Consider the following 16,556-nt stretch of genomic DNA (forward strand, 5'->3'; position numbering starts at 1 on the left):
TCAACGCTGTCATACAGTTGTATAGTGATCGTATAGAATTGAACTGAAGCGTTAAGTCCAAGTTCTCAATCTCTTTTCTTAAAATATATATCAACATATGTATGCATGTTTGTGTTGATACCCGTTTGAGATTGGACACTTACCCGCAGTTGTAGAGTACTGGTTAGTATTGACCAATCGCAGCCCTTTAACTGTGCAAAAAACGTGCTATTTGCATGTTTTATGTATTGAAAAGCATAGTGTATATAGTATATTTATATGAACAGACGCGTTTCAATAAGATTTTTTGATAAAATGTTGTGTAAAATGTCTCCTTTTAAGTTCATTCATGCGAACAGAGCGAACAGAAGTACAAAATTGCAACAACAATACATGTTGTTGTTGCTTTTGTATATTTTGTAATTTTTTACGATTGAATTGACCCAATAATTTTCGCGTTGCTCCTGTTATTTATTTACAGTTGTAACTATTTATTTGGATAGTGTTGTTATTCTTCATCTTCAATGCCATTTATATTGAGCAAATGATTTGCAATTATCAGATATGAACAATTAATACGGTCTAAACGAATTTTTTTACAATTGCGTTATATGGAAACGTTTAGAATAATATAACAAATCTTGATTTTCTCCTATATATATATATATATTAAAATCAAAATATTGGATCTGCATGTCAGACTGTACTTCATTCAGCCGAGGTTCGTTTAATTGATGATGGATGTTGACTGCAAAAGGTAATACAAAGACAACTTCACACCGAACATGGTTTGTGCCGGTTATATGGAGGGCGGCATCGATGCCTGCCTAGGAGACTCGGGTGGACCTCTGGTGTGCAGTGTTGATGGACTTTACTATGTGATGGGCTTCATATCCTGGGCATAAATGTGCTTTACCAGAAAACCCTGGTGTCTATGAAAAGGTGGCAGCTTTACAGCCTTGGATTGATTGATGGCGTTGTATCCTTATCAGTAAAACTGATGGATGCTCCCCAATGATGCTTTGTCGATCTATGGGTTAATTGTGTGTTAAAAAGTGAGACCTTAAGAAAATCTAATATTAGCCTCAGTGACATTGACCCCAGTGACCTCAAACCTCATCAAAAGGTAGAGGTCCATGCAAGGTACCTACAATGCAAATATAAAGGAGATCGGTCAAATATTGAAGGTGCTATGAGAAACTGTAACCGAAGTGTGACCTTGAGAAAATCTATTATTAGAATTGGTGACCTTGACCCCAGTGACTACAAATCTCATCAAAAGGTAGAGGTCCATGCCAAATATGAAAGAGATCGGTTAAGTATTGAAGGTGCTATGAGAAACTGTAACAAGTCTATTATTAGCCTTGGTGACCTTGACCCAGTGACCTCAAACGTCATCAAAAGGTAGAGGTTTATGCAAGGTACCTACATGTCTATTATAGAGATCGTAAAGTATTGAAGGTGCTATGAGAAACTGTAACTAAAGTGTGACGGAAAAATCTATTATTAGCCTTGGTAACCAGGACCCCCAGTGACCTCAAACGTAATCAAGAGGTAGAAGTCCATGCAAGGTATCTACATGCCAAATATGAAATAGATCGGTAAAGTATTGAAGGTGCTATGAAAAACTGTAACAAAAGTCTATTATTAGCCTTGGTGACCTTGACCATGACCCCAGTGACCTCAAACGTCATCAAAAGGTAGAGGTCCATGCACGGTATCTACATGCCAAATATGAAAGAGATCGGTAAAGTATTGAAGTTGCTATGAGAAACTGTAACAAAAGTCTATTATTAGCCTTGGTGACCTTGACCCCAGTGACCTCAAACGTCATCAAAAGGTAGAGGTCCATGCAAGATATCTACATACTAAATATAAAAGAGATCGGTAAAGTATTGAAGGTGCTATGAGAAACTGTAACAAAAGTCTATTATTAGCCTTGGTGACCTTGAGTTCAGTGTCCTCAAACCTCATCAAAAGGTAGAGGTCCATGCAAGGTATCTACACGCTAAATATGAAAGAGATCGGTAAAGTATTGAAGGTGCTATGAGAGACTGTAACAAAAGTCTATTATTAGCCTTGGTGACTTTGACCTTGACCGTACGGAAGTATGGAAGTGCAGAAGTACGGATGTGCGGAAGGACAAACTGGCAACTATATGCTCCCCATATATATATATAGGCAGCATACAAATCTACAAAATGTGTGTAAATCAAAAGTGAAGATAAAATAGTGTTATATGTTAAACAAATCGAATCGAATGCATAATCAAATCACATTGTTTTGTTTATCTTGTTCTTGAACAAACATACTCGTTCTATAGATAGACATTCATATTTACCCTGATAGGAAGCCGCAGGTGATTATTTTCTTTGTGGATAAAAAAATATTAACAAGGTAAATGTTGACAACGCAGAACGGACAAAAAGCAATCTCAAAAATGCTTTGTGCTCAGATCAGCTAATTGAACAAGGATTATTTAACATACTTTCAAAGTACCTCTTGCAATGGTGTAAGGGCAAAAATAAAGCATTCATTAAGGTTTCAAACATTGTATTCATAAAACTGGCAAAGGTATTCACGGATATATCCCATTCATTATGATTGTAATTTAAAGGCATAATTTCTAATAAAATGTTATGATAGATTAAACAAATAAACTGTAAGTATTTTCAATAATTGTTTACGAGTCTAGCATTATAAAAGTATAAAATAAAAGCATAATTGAAATATGAAAAAGAAACATGATTAGAAATGCTGAAATGTAAGAAAATAATTGAAAATAAGGGACAATTGGAGATTGAATAGAATGTGATACAAAGCCTTTTTTCTACAAGTGAATGATATATATGAGCATTTATGCACAGAACAATTTGGACACACCATTTGAAAGGAAAACACCGTGAAAGTAATTTGAATTAAAACTTTACATTAAATTAGAGTTTTTAACATTCACTGTAATTACATGTATGTTGCAAGCGATAGTCTAATACCAGCAACATATGTGATTGTTTCGTGTTGCGTTTAAAAAATAATACACTGAATTTATGAATTTACACAAATACACTAGTACCAAATTCGTGTTGGTAAGTAAACATACCCACCAGCTTAGATCTCTCACATTCAGACAGCATGGACGGAAGACAGGCACAAATAAAGAACACAAGAGCACCGGTTTTCAACCATCACATTTACTCTAATTAATTATTAGAATTTATAAGTAATTACCCTTTGTTGCAAAACATTAGGGCCTTATGTCCTGCATGTACATAACCCAAATGAACTGAAGTTTTCTGAGCATTTTCAAAAAAACTTTTTTGAACCTAGCTGAGGTACCATTAAAACTATCCAAACAAGTTTCATGAAGTTTGGACAACACTTGATCATATTGTTTAACCCTTTGCATGCTGGGAAATTTGTCGTCTGCTAAAATGTCGTCTGATGAATTTTGAAAATAGCATTTTCTTTGATTTTTTTCAAAGAATACTATCAGAATAGCAAACGGTTTGGATCCAGATGAGACGCCACGTTCTGTGGCGTCTCATCTGGATCCAAACTGTTTGCAAAGGCCTTCAAAATTCCGTTTCCGCACTGAAAGAGTTCATCATAGCCACCTAAGGAAACTTCCAACCCATGGTAGCCAGGTTTTTCAAAAGACCACAACCATTTTTAAACTCAGCAGAGATAATTTTAAGAAGTTACCCTTTGATGGGACCAATATGACCCCAGCAGCAGGCATAATTTGAAAAAAACAACACGGTTGAGAAACACCAAACAATGATACATGCCAAAACTTCATAACACTGTCATGAAGACAATAAGTTAAAAAAGAAGGTATTAAATAGGTACTTATCTTACAATAAGGGCCCGAGCTCCGACATTTAACAAACCTTTGACTCACTAAACCTACAGCACTTGTTTGCATGCAGATCGATGGGCAACATCTCACTAGATAGTTTATTCAGTCGGACACAAACACCTTAAGAAAACTGACATCAGCAAATGGACCCATGGCCTTGAACCCCAGCCAAGTAAGAACATCGAAGAATCAGCAAATACAAATTAGTGTGTGTGCGAAAATTATTTGAAATGTGCCTTAAGAAAGAACTCAGGTCGTTCATTAGGCAGATCAGAACTGGAACCTCACAATTCACTTTAAAACTGGGAGATTGGACACCTGAAGGCTGAAGAGAGACTGTGTTTACTGTGCAAGGAACCAAATAAAATAAAATCAGAGTACCACTTCTTATTATGTTATGTTGATGGTATACAAACCTGAGACTTATGTTTTATAATTCGATCATAACGATAAAAACGATTACACCAGACCTGATTTGTATGTACTATAGTGACTTAAATGCCTAATGATGGTTTAACGAGTGATATATAAATTTTCTTTATTTATAAAGGATTGCTACTGAAAATGAGAAATTAAACTGTGTATGTCGCTATGACTATTAGGATTATTATACAAAATTGTACATGACATTTATAAATGCTATTTCCTATATCAAATCAGTGATAATTTTACTATATACTCCAAGTGCTATATTTATCCATGTTTGTTTAGTGACTCGTAAGCCATTTTCATGGCTGGGCAGTACTGTAAACATTGATATAAAATATTTCTTGATTCAATATTCTAAACATTTCATTATTTTAGTTTGATTTGAAATTGTATATAATAATTATTATATGTATGTACTATATGTCACTTAAATAAAATATAAAGCTTCTACGAAAATTCTGATCCTAATGAGAAAAGATTATTTTAACTGTGTACATAAAAGCTAAACATGTAACCGCTAGAGCGTGGCCCATTTTTGGCCCATGAGGCAAAATTTGAACAAGAGACTTGGTAGAGGACCACCAAATAATGCTACATGTCAAATACCAAACCCATGTGCCTTGCGGTTTCAGGGGAGTTTGTCTAAGCTTTCACTTTATACATAAAAGGGAAACAAGTAACACCCATTGCAACTTTGTTTTAGGACCACCATATGAAATAGTAAATTCTCTATGCCTTCAGAGATTTTGTTGCTCCACATAATGCATTTGTTGTTCTCACATGATGGCGTGTTAGCAGCCTTCTTCAACTCACTACAATGTAAGAATGAGGAGGCAGAAACCCGCCACCATTTTTTAAAAAGCGCCTTCACATCTTCTATTGTATTTAATTGCAGTAAATTGGCAGTTCATTTGTGAACAAAAAGCAGCTATTAAATTAGTATCAAAATTCACAATCTCTGCAATGAAATGTATTAACCATCACCTAGATATCTAGTGAACAAACTTTTAAACTTATGAGTGCACCTTGAGTACAACACTATTTAATAATTTTTAACTTATTTAGCACATTGTACACAATGATGAGCTTAAAAATGCATAACAAATATTTAAGTAAGTCTGTAGACGTCTATATAAAATACAATTCCTTAACAAGTGCTGTTTTTAAAACATGCATGCCCCCTAAATGGGCTGTCAGTTTTAGTGGCAGCCATTGTGTGAATACGTTAGAGTATGGTTGGCAATTTAAAAAAGAATTGCTCGCGTGACTCATGGAGTTGCTGATGCCCCCATGAACTTTCCTGATCCTTACCCTAAGCATTCGTGAGATATCATCCGGATACCATTTTACTGTTTCAAGTAACTGTGACCTTGATCTTTGACTTAGAGTACTGAAAATCAATAGGGGTCATCTATCAGTCATGACCAATGTCCCTATGAACTTTCCTGATCTCAGGCTTAAGCGTTCTTGAGTTATCATCTGGAAACCATTTTACTGTTTCAAATCACTGCTACCTTGACCTTTGAACTAGTGACCTGAAAATGAATAGGTGTCATCTGCCAGTCATGACCAATTTACCTATGAACTTTCCTGATCCCAGGCCTAAGCCTTCTTGAGGTATCATCCGGAAACCATTTGGTGAACGGACTGACCGACAGACCGACATGTGCAAAACAATATACCCCCTCTTCTTCAAAGGGGGGCATAAAAATAGTTCAACTATTTAATAACTCAATAACAACAAGAATAATGGTAGAGATCTCAAACATTAACCTGATATATGTCACTATAATAATTTCAGATGAAATGACTGCATTGATTCTTATATATTCACTACCCGTTTTCCTTGTTAAAACTGTTCATCAGTTTAATTAAAAAGATTACACCATAACATTTATAGTATTTAAGTGTATACCCTTTAATGCATTTCAACTCACTTTAATGCAGAAATACGTGTATTTATATCAGTCTAAATTAAGATACACTAATATAAAAATGAATTAATTACAAAATAAGTAAGTATCTGGTAGCTATATTAAACAAGCAAATTTGTTTAATTGATATTCCCCGCAAATATGCTTCTGGACACAAAAGTGTTATATTTGACACTCAAAAAAGCATTTTTTCAAGATACAAAGGGCCATAACTCCGTTATTACAAGATGGTGTACAACGCTATTTGGCGTGCATCATCTCTCATCCATATATATACTCATACCAAGTTTCAATGAAATCCGCCAAAGAACTTCCAAGATATGGCTCCGGACGGACGGACGGAAAGACGGACCGAAAGACAGACGGACATCGCCAAAACAATATCCCTCCGTCGATGGCGGAGGAAAACAAGCAGTGCAACACAAATAACACAAAAACATTCGAAAGACAAAGGCCAGTATCACAAATCTAACATGTTTGGAATTGTAGTAAAGTAAATATGGTTTGAAGAGAATATATAATAAACAACACATTTGGTTTTTTGTATACTTTTTGTTTTAATTTAAGTCTCTTTTTTGCAAAAATCCAATTAAGAAGGAAAGTGTCCTCAATGATTAGCCTGTGTGGGCTGCACAGGCTAATCTAGGACAACACTTAACGCACAAGCATTCAAGCCCCTTTCCCAGAGGGGAGCTACCTTTCAGGCTGCAAGGCAGTTTGTCCTTTATACCGTATCATTTCTTCTGTAAAATTTGATTTAGTTCATGAACATTAAAAACAACAACTTAAAAACACTTGACCATCAACTTTTGAGCCTTTTTTGTGGACTCTTCATGGGACAATTGCCTCACAAATTATACACATTGACTTTAAACATAAAAAGTTTTAAAAACAAGTGACAAGGGCTATAAGTTATCTGCCCTTGTTTGTAGTGTGGGTTGATCGGTCTGTGACTGTGAATTAAGGCCCTCATCTTGTGAGTCTGAGGGATGTCTCACATGTTCTGTCTTCTGTTTTTTCTTTGCCCTTGCATCGGCCAACACTTGCTCTATCGTTCTCTGGTCTCGCTTGTTTTCAGATGACACTGTGATAAATTAAATACATTGAGCAGTGCCTGGCAATAACTTAATTCATGTGAAGACTGCAAATGCTAATCTGAGACAGCCCTTAACTCAAATCTAGTAAGCCCCTATGATCATATAATTTGTTCTTATCATATCCAAACAAGCATGTTGTGAAGGAGCTTATGCAAGAATACATATGACCCCAAAGTGATTTATTGTAAAGGGGCCTATTCAAGAATAAATATGATCTCAAAGTCACATGTTGTGAAGGGGCCTATGCAAGAATAAATATGACCCCAAAGTCAACAAGCAAATTCGTTAAATTGATATCCCCCGCAAATATGCTTCTGGACACAAAAATATTATGTTTGACACTCAAAAAAGCATTTTTTTCAAGATACAAAGGGCCATAACTCCTTTATTATCCAATGGTGTACAATGCCATTTGGCATGCATCATCCTCTTATCTATATATATACTCATACCAAGTTTCAATGAAATCGCTGAAGCACTTCCAAGATATGGCTCCAAACACATAAAAACATTTTTCCAAGATACAAAGGGCCATAACTCTTTTATTAACTGATGGTGTGCAATGCCATTAGGCGTGCATCATCCTCTTATCCATATATATACCCATACTGAGTTTCATTGAAATCTGCCAAAGAACTTCCAAGATATGGCTCCGGGCACAAAAGTGCCAGACGGACGAAAGACAGACGGAAAGACGGACGGACGGACAACGCCAAATCAATAACCATCCGCCTATGGCAGGGGATAATTAGTCTGTCAGTCCTAAAAATTCCCCATTTAATAAAAAAATAACTTTGTGTACATGTAAACCTACATAAGTTTGCACAACACACTAAAGAACCATATAGCTATCAAAAATGTCAATGTCAAACATTGAGGTCAGAATATTTTAATAGTTTTTATAACTTGTTGGTGCATTAATCGATTTTAAAATAAATTGGCACATATCTTCTTTAAATTTGTTAGTGACACAAGAACCATGTGGCTCCCTTCAATGTAAAATACATAACTTTAACAAGAGGGCCTGACAGGCCCAAAGTCTCTCACCTGAGAAAAAAGAAATGACCTGTTTTTTGCCTCCCAAGATATCAATGGAACAAATGTTCTAACCAAGTTTCATGAAAAATGAACAACAAATGGCCCTCTGGCGGCCATGTTTTTCAACAGACCTGAACCACTTTTGAACTCGTCCAAGATGACAAATCTTCTGACAAAGTTTCATGAAGATCCGACAATAAATGTTAACAAGGCAAATATTCATGACGCACAATGAAAGACAGACAATTAACAAAAGGTGATCACAAAACTTCACCATGAGCAAAAAATTATATGCTCATAAAGATTGTCACCGTGTTTGAAGATGATATTATTAAATCTAATTGAGTAGACTACATCAAGATATGATAACAAAATTGCACTCAGCAAGCGTCATTCAGATTGAACTAAAAAATGTCACTAAAAGTATTTACAAAGTTTAACTATAAACAACAGTAGACATACAAAAAACTACCACCCCCCTGAGAGCCTTGTTTATAAACAAACATGAACTATTTTCAGACTAACCTTGCAATTATATTTCCAATTAACAAGATGTGTTTGTGAAACACAATGTCCCCCTATATGACGTTTGACCTTGAAGGATGACCTTGACCTTGACCTTTCACCACTCAAAATGTGCAGCTCCATGAGATACACATGCATGCCAAATATCAAGTTGCTATCTTCAATATTGCAAAAGTATTCATAAAATAAACGATTTGGGCCACATATATTTGACCTCTGACCTTGAAGGATGACCTTGACCTTTCACCACTCAAAATGTGCAGCTCCATAAGTTACACATGCATGCCAAATAGCAAGTTGCTTTCTTCAATATTGCAAAAGTATTCATAAAATAAGTGATTTGGGCCACATATATTTGACCTCTGACCTTGAAGGATGACCTTGACCTTGATCTTTCACCAGTCAAAATGTGCAGCTCCATGAGATACACATGCATGCCAAATAGCAAGTTGCTATCTTCAATATTGCAAAAGAATTCATAAAATGAGCGATTTTGGCCACATATATTTGACCTTTGACCTTGAAGGATGACCTTGACCTTGACCTTTCACCACTCAAAATGTGCAGCTTCACGAGATACACATGCGTGCCAAATATGAAGTTGCTATCTTCAATATAGCAAAAGTTAAAATTGGCGCAAACAGACAGACCAACAGACAGACCAATAGACAGGGCAAAAACAATATGTCCCCTACTACATAAAAATATTAAAATTATTGCTTAAAACGTAGATCTTTTGCTGATAGTCACTTAGTAGTATATATATTTAAATCATTAGACATAGTTGTCCATGGGATATTTTAGCGACTGCGGCAACATTGTAGTAGCTTAATATAGTAATATAATGTACATGGCAATACATCCAAGCAAACTGTAGATACCTGACTTGTAAATATGCTTATTGCATACTTTGATGTGGTGCAATTGGATTCCATAAGCGTGAGTTTTAATCAAACAGAGGACGTGTTGGTTAAACGATATTTTAGCTGTTATATTTCTTAACGATTCCATCAACATAGTATTGCTTTTTGTGGTATATACCTTACAATCATTGTATTTTCTATATGTATTTATAGAGGGGTAACCGTCGATATGTCCATTTATTCAGAGTAATGCTCCATGAAACTCGGCTACTAATTCGAAGATCGACGTCTAACACCTAATCATTGTGTGTAATCAATGTGTAGTTGGAACACAATTTTGACATCAACAGTGTATTTCACCTGTTTGAAAGGAGCCATTTCGGGGGGATTTTTCATCTTCATTTACGAGTTGTTGTTTTTTTCTATGTCATAATATTTGTTATAAATTGGTGCCTGTGATAAATCATCTATAAAAAACCTTGTTCTTTAGTTCATGTTTCGTTTGTTAATGTTTGTTATGCGTTAACAATAACGATGTTGTAGATTCATTAAAATAGTTTATGCAATTTGTTATGCTCATTTGAAGTAGAAATGAGTCACATGATACAAAAACATTATTAATACAGATATAATATAAACCTTTCTAGTCAAAAGTTTCAACACAATGTGATTGATGGTTTGCTTTTTGTATTATATTTATGCATACTTGATGCTCCATATCGCGAAGTCATTAATGTGATGAATTATTACTATTTACACTCAGTGCAATTTTAGATTGACAGTTTTATGTTTGCAAATATCCGCACTGTGATCTTTGTCTTTGATTATTTTTATAATGAATTGTTGATCTGAAAAAAGTTTATGGTAAATAAAATAAATGCACAGTTTTGTGATAGAAAGAATACAAATTTCAATTTTAACTCATTTTACCATTGTAAATAACTGCATATTTCATTAGACTTCCACCTCATTTATGAAATTTATTATGCATATATTAACACTTATAACAAGTTAAAAAATAAGTTGCGTATCCACAAACGCCACTGACGCATGTGATACGTATACAATATGTAGAAAAAATGCACATTCAGTTGGTAAATGTTCGTATAAGTATTAACCTTTAAATGAATATGTCATTAGCTGATATATAATCTATATTATTTCCATTCGAATTCACCGTTTTGCTGTTCTAATATAGTTCACAAAACACAATGAAAGTTAGATGACGTCTGTTAAGCCCATTTTAGAAGTAACCAGCATTTTAGATTCATTTCTTCTAGCTTGTTCCCGCCTAACACCAAGGACGCCTTTTTGTAGAGAGGTTCTGTCCCTACAAACGGTCCCGCCTTGCTTCTTACTCCCTTTTAGATGATCAAAGAAATGCATGGTCCCTGTAAGATTACATACCATATTGAGCTTTATTATTTTAAACATCAGTTAGCGCAAATATTATGATAAAATATATTGAAACAAATTTATATGGTTCGTAATATAGTAATTGTAACTTAAAAATATTTTTCAAAGATAAAACTTTGCTAGCTTATTTCAAAGTTAAACAATCCACGTGGTTTCCATTTGATATTTATTTTGTCATAACGATCGGAATTGAGCATACATTACTATCGGGATAAACAAAACTATTTTTTTTCATAGCCTACAGTTACCGGTAGTCCAACTAACTAACTTGATTGTAATATCAGTAACGACTGCTCTGGATCTAGATACGCATGCCTCATAGTTCTGGCCACACTCTGATGGTAAATCCTTGGACTTCTCCAGCAGATGATATGTATGCAATCATCCCGTACGGTATATAAATGGTCTATAATGAAAAATATATTGTTATATGCATGGATATCCTATGACTATATACTAAATTATACTCAAGTATACAAAGGTACTAAACAAAACGAGTGTTTAATAATACTTGTGGTCGTTTGCATAAATTCATATTCCAAGTGTGGTCGTTCGCAAACTTTTTCAAGTGTGGTCGTTAGCACATTTATTTTTCCCCTTATAATTATACCATAGACACTGTAAATAACTTTTTAAAAACTACTGAGATTTCGAAGCTGTTCTTTGGTCTGTTTCGTATAGTTAAACATTGACAACTTGGTCTTTTAAAAGAGAAACACACACAGAACCAACATGTGTGGTCGTCTGCATCGTCGAGTTCGATATTTGTCTTTGAATGTTCTCAAAAAGTATTATACCTAAAACTATGAGCAACTCATCAATGAAAAGCAGAATTCGCACTGTGTACGGTGCACCAAGGTATTGTTACATGTGGTCTTCTAAAACGGAGAAAATATAAGAAAACATACCTTCGATCGACGTTTTGTCCACAAAATAGCCGTGGTCATTCGCATTTGTGGTCACGTGACAGTTCTTGTTCCCGCACATTGTGGCGTGCATCATCCTCTTATCAATATATATACTCATACAAAGTTTCAATGAAATCCACCGAAGCAATTCCAAGATATGGCTCCGGACACAAAAAAAGCTTTTTTTCAAGATACAAAGGGCCATAACTCCGTTATAAACAGATGGTTTACAATGCCATTTGGCGTGCATCATCCTCTTATCAATTTATATACTCATACCAAGTTTCAATGAAATCCGCCTAAGCACTTTCAAGATATGGCTCCGGACACAAAAGTGCCGGCCGGACAGACGGACGGACAGACGGACAACGCCAAAACAATATCCCTCCCCCTCTGGCGTGGGATAATTAGCCTCGTTCTGGAAAAACAGAGCTTATCAGGGATGACGCTTTGTGATTTTAAGGTATTTTTAGTTTAAAGAAAGTCTCTTCTTAGCCAAAATACAGTCTAGACAGAAAGTGGACTTAACCAGATGCTCAAACATAACAACAAGAAACCGTCGGAGACGGGTGATGCTCCCCAAAGGTTTTTTTGCCACAATATTGCACTATATATTCAGATAAAAGGAAACGTCTTGAGGGCACAGTAGTTGGGGGGGACAATAATTTTTTTATAGAAAATGTCAAAGGGCCATAACTGAGAAAAAGCCCGGACAAAAATTTTGCACGGACAGACAGACAGACAGACACACACACGGACAGACGAAGCGGCGACTATATGGGGGAGCATAAAAAGTGCTAGCTCTAACAAATCCCTGATGTCTGGTTTGTGACGGTGGACTCCCCTGCCTCCTATGCAGCCGTGTCACCTATCAGGTGGCAGTACTTGTGATACTTGAGATCATAGAATAAATTATCCATGCTGTGGGAAAATGTGACTTAATGCATGTGCATAAAGTGTTGTCCCAGATTAGCCTGTACAGACCCCACAGGCTGGTTATAGAATAAGGTGGGAAAGAGTATCCCATAAAAAACAACAACAATTGGAACAAGTTTAGTGATGTGTTAATAAAAAAATTTTGAGTTAGAGAGTTGACAAGATTGATTGTTCCAGTCTTTATATCATTCAAAGCCCACAATTCAGACGTGCTTCAAATTACATTTCTACCTAGACTGGTTCAGACGTGCTTCAAGCAACATTTCTACCTAGACTGGATTTCTGCTAAGAAGAGACTCCTTTTAAAAGAAAAATTCCATAAATGTGAAAGTGTCTTAATGATTAGCCTGTGTGGACTACAAAGGTTTATCTGGGATGAAACTTTATTGACATGCATTAAGCCCTGTTTTCCCAGAAAAAAATCAAATGTTATTAAAAATCTAAGCCCTACTAAAGCCAAAGGTTCTGTTGGTGACCATAAACGCCGAAATTTTCACCCATTGTTAGCCTACTTGGACACATTTTGCACATGCATTTTGCCCATTTTTCTCAAAGCAAGACTCAAACGTAATAAAATGCTAGTCCTACCGAAGCCGTATGTCCTGTTGGTGACGGTGGACTGCGCTGCCTCCTTAGCTGCAGTGTCACCTATCAGGTGGCGATACTTGTCGTGATAGTTGGACGCTGGCACGACCTTCCTCTTCCCGGGTCTACTGTCCTCCGCAAGTCTCTCCTGAGCCTTGAAAACATGTCATTTTAAATACTTAGCGCTTGATATAAATGTTTTTATATTACTGGTATTTTTTTGGGGGGTTCACTTGGCAACCTAGATTTTTATCCATAATGACCAAGTTTAAACTTAACAGGCTAATCTGGGACAACACTTTATGCACATGCATTAAACCCCTTTTTCACAGAGCACAGTCCAATTAATCATTTTTTCTTCAAATAAAATTTTATTTGATAAACTATTTCTTTTAAACAGGGTTCATACAGATTTTCTCTAATGAAATTCAAGCACTTTTTAAGCACTTTTCAAGGGAAAAAATCCAAATTCGAGCACTTTTTTAGTCCGATGTACTGAAAACTGTATATTATTTTGTGCCCAATGCTGACAACATTTTCGCTCACTTGGTCTCTTCTTGCTTAACATTCTATGTGACTTACAACAGTCTGCATTACCCTGCTACAGTAACAACTGTTAAATCAAAAGTAAGATATTTCATTATGATATAGTAATTGACCAAAGGCATTACAAATACCAAAACAAAATCTGTTATTTGTATTGAATATATATTCTAAATGTTCACTCTTCTGGTGGCTTTTTCAACGGGGATCCCCCCAAACTAGCGATCTCTATATCTGTTCTGCATACTTTACAAGATGCTTTGACTTAAGAAAGGGCGTTGTCAACAACCCAATGGTACTTCAAAAGCCACCCTTTCTGAAAAATGCACTTATTTATTGGCCTATTTCAACTTGTCAGCACCGTAATGGTATAATGCGTAAACAAAAAGTGAAGTAGACCAATTGGCGGAAGATTAGTAGTAGTTGCCTCCCTTACGTTCTTAAACCCGTACTGACCCATAGCGATCCAGTACCTGCCAGTATGAGCAGATTGGAACCTTCATAAATCATGGAAAAAAACTACGACTTCGGAATCATGGAAAAGATATGAAATTATGTATTTTTACTCTTAGCGAGTTTTCAAGCACTTTTGAAGCCCAAAATAAACACTTTTTAAGCACTTTTAAGTTTTTATATGCAAATAAGCACTTTTTAAGCACTCAACAGCCTTTATAAGCACTTTTCAATGAGAACATCGAAATTCAAGCACTTTTCAAGGTCTATATGAACCCTGTTAAAGGAGCAGGTGTCTAATGGTGGTCTTTAACAATAGGTTAACAGTAAAAAGTCAACCCCTCTATTGAGACCATAGTCTGGATTGTGCAATAAAGTCTCTTGAAATAACTGTTTATTTAAGGTTGAAGCTGTTTTCACACCCCAACATTTATGTTATTGACAGTCAGGGCTCTGTTTTACAATTATATATGAGAATGATAATAATGCAGATTTAGTATACATTCAGGCTGTCAAGTGACCTTTTTTCAAAAAGTAGGAAAAAATAGGAACTACTTTTGCAAGAAAAGAAGGAAAAAAGTAGGAAAAAGTAGGAACTTTTCCCTTAAAAGTAGGAATACATAATACTAATTTTTTAGCCACAGGTCCAGGAAACATAGCTTGAAACAGAGCAGGAGTGCCATCACATGTTCTGTATGGATACCCACTTGAAGCTACCTTAAGGGCCCAGAAGATTTCAGCCTTTTGTATCTGTTCCTTGTGTGATGGATGTACTTGCATACAGAAAGATTTATCCCCACCACCCTGAGAGCTGCTTGGCTTTGGAGCACTTCCAAACAAACGCTTTTGTGAATTATCATGCATGTATTTCATGTTTTCCTTGTGTTTTTGTCCATCTGCCTGACTTATCAGTTGATTAGCACCAGAATTACTACACGAGATGGACTTCATGCAAACAGTACAATATCTTGCAAATTCATTGCCGGTATCTCTCTTGCACCATGATCCAAGTGTTTTTCCACTGTTGTCCAACTTCTCCATCCATGAAGGGTAAAACTTTGTTTTCCCACTAGGCATTTTAGCACTTATAGTGTATCTATGATAATTAAGTTTCAAGCAAAGCTACCCTGATTAAGAAGTATAATTAGATGCTGTTCATTTTGGTGTATCATCAAATAAGTGGTTAGAGATCTTCTGTGTATGGATATAAAAATTGTAATATATTGTGCATGTTATATTCTTAAGCAGAAGACCAAATTTATTTAGTGATACACCAACTTGTTGTACAAGATTAATACTAGTATATAAAGCAGTGTCAATGCTCTGCTACAGCTACATCGTGAAACCTTTAAATTGACAATAGGGTGCAGTTATAATGACTTAAGTTACATTCAAAATGACTGGTCATTGCAGAGCAGATTATGCAACTGGAGATAGACCTTATCACCTGACATCTTTTATGACATCATTGATTGGGCAATGAAACAGTTGCACTATATTGTTTATTCCAGTTTCAAATAATGGTTTTTACATTATTGATGACTTCGCGGGAGTGTAATAATGCCGTTTAATAATTTTAATACTACGCTGTAACACCTTAAAGTTACCTCACTAGCCATGGCATCATTAGACAAGAATTGTGTTTGTCAGAAACACAATGCCCACTATTGCGCCGCTTTGAAATAAAATTTCAATATATCATTTGGCAGGTTTAGAAATTATCTCCCTCTTAAAGCTTATTACTTCCCTTGGATTGTATTTTTTGACTTTTTGAAGCTATATATATTTGACTTTTGACCTTGAAGGATGACCTTGACCTTTCACCACTCAAAATGTGCAGCTTCATGACAAACACATGCATGCCAAATATCAAGTTGCTATCTTCAATATTGCAAAAGTTATGGCCCATATTAAAGTTTTCGGACGGACACACAGACAGACAAACAGACAGACAAACGAACTGACAGTACAACTGCTATATGCCACCCTAC

The 16,556-nt window shown here is 35.7% G+C and overlaps 1 protein-coding gene across 1 annotated transcript in view; it reads right to left on the reverse strand.

The window, feature by feature from the left end:
- Positions 1 to 4,591: 4,591 nt before the first annotated feature.
- LOC127850759 (sperm-associated antigen 7 homolog) overlaps positions 4,592 to 16,556 on the reverse strand; it is a 29,049-nt gene continuing 17,084 nt past the window's right edge. The window contains exons 6-7 of the mRNA XM_052384048.1: positions 13,573 to 13,723; positions 4,592 to 7,285 (exon numbers count right to left, since the gene is read on the reverse strand). Of these exons, the coding sequence (XP_052240008.1) occupies positions 7,107 to 7,285; positions 13,573 to 13,723 (330 nt within the window). The 3' untranslated portion in view covers positions 4,592 to 7,106. The remainder of the gene's footprint in view (positions 7,286 to 13,572; positions 13,724 to 16,556) is intronic.

Source organism: Dreissena polymorpha, chromosome 11 (assembly GCF_020536995.1).
Source record: "Dreissena polymorpha isolate Duluth1 chromosome 11, UMN_Dpol_1.0, whole genome shotgun sequence".
Classification (NCBI taxonomy): domain Eukaryota; kingdom Metazoa; phylum Mollusca; class Bivalvia; order Myida; family Dreissenidae; genus Dreissena; species Dreissena polymorpha.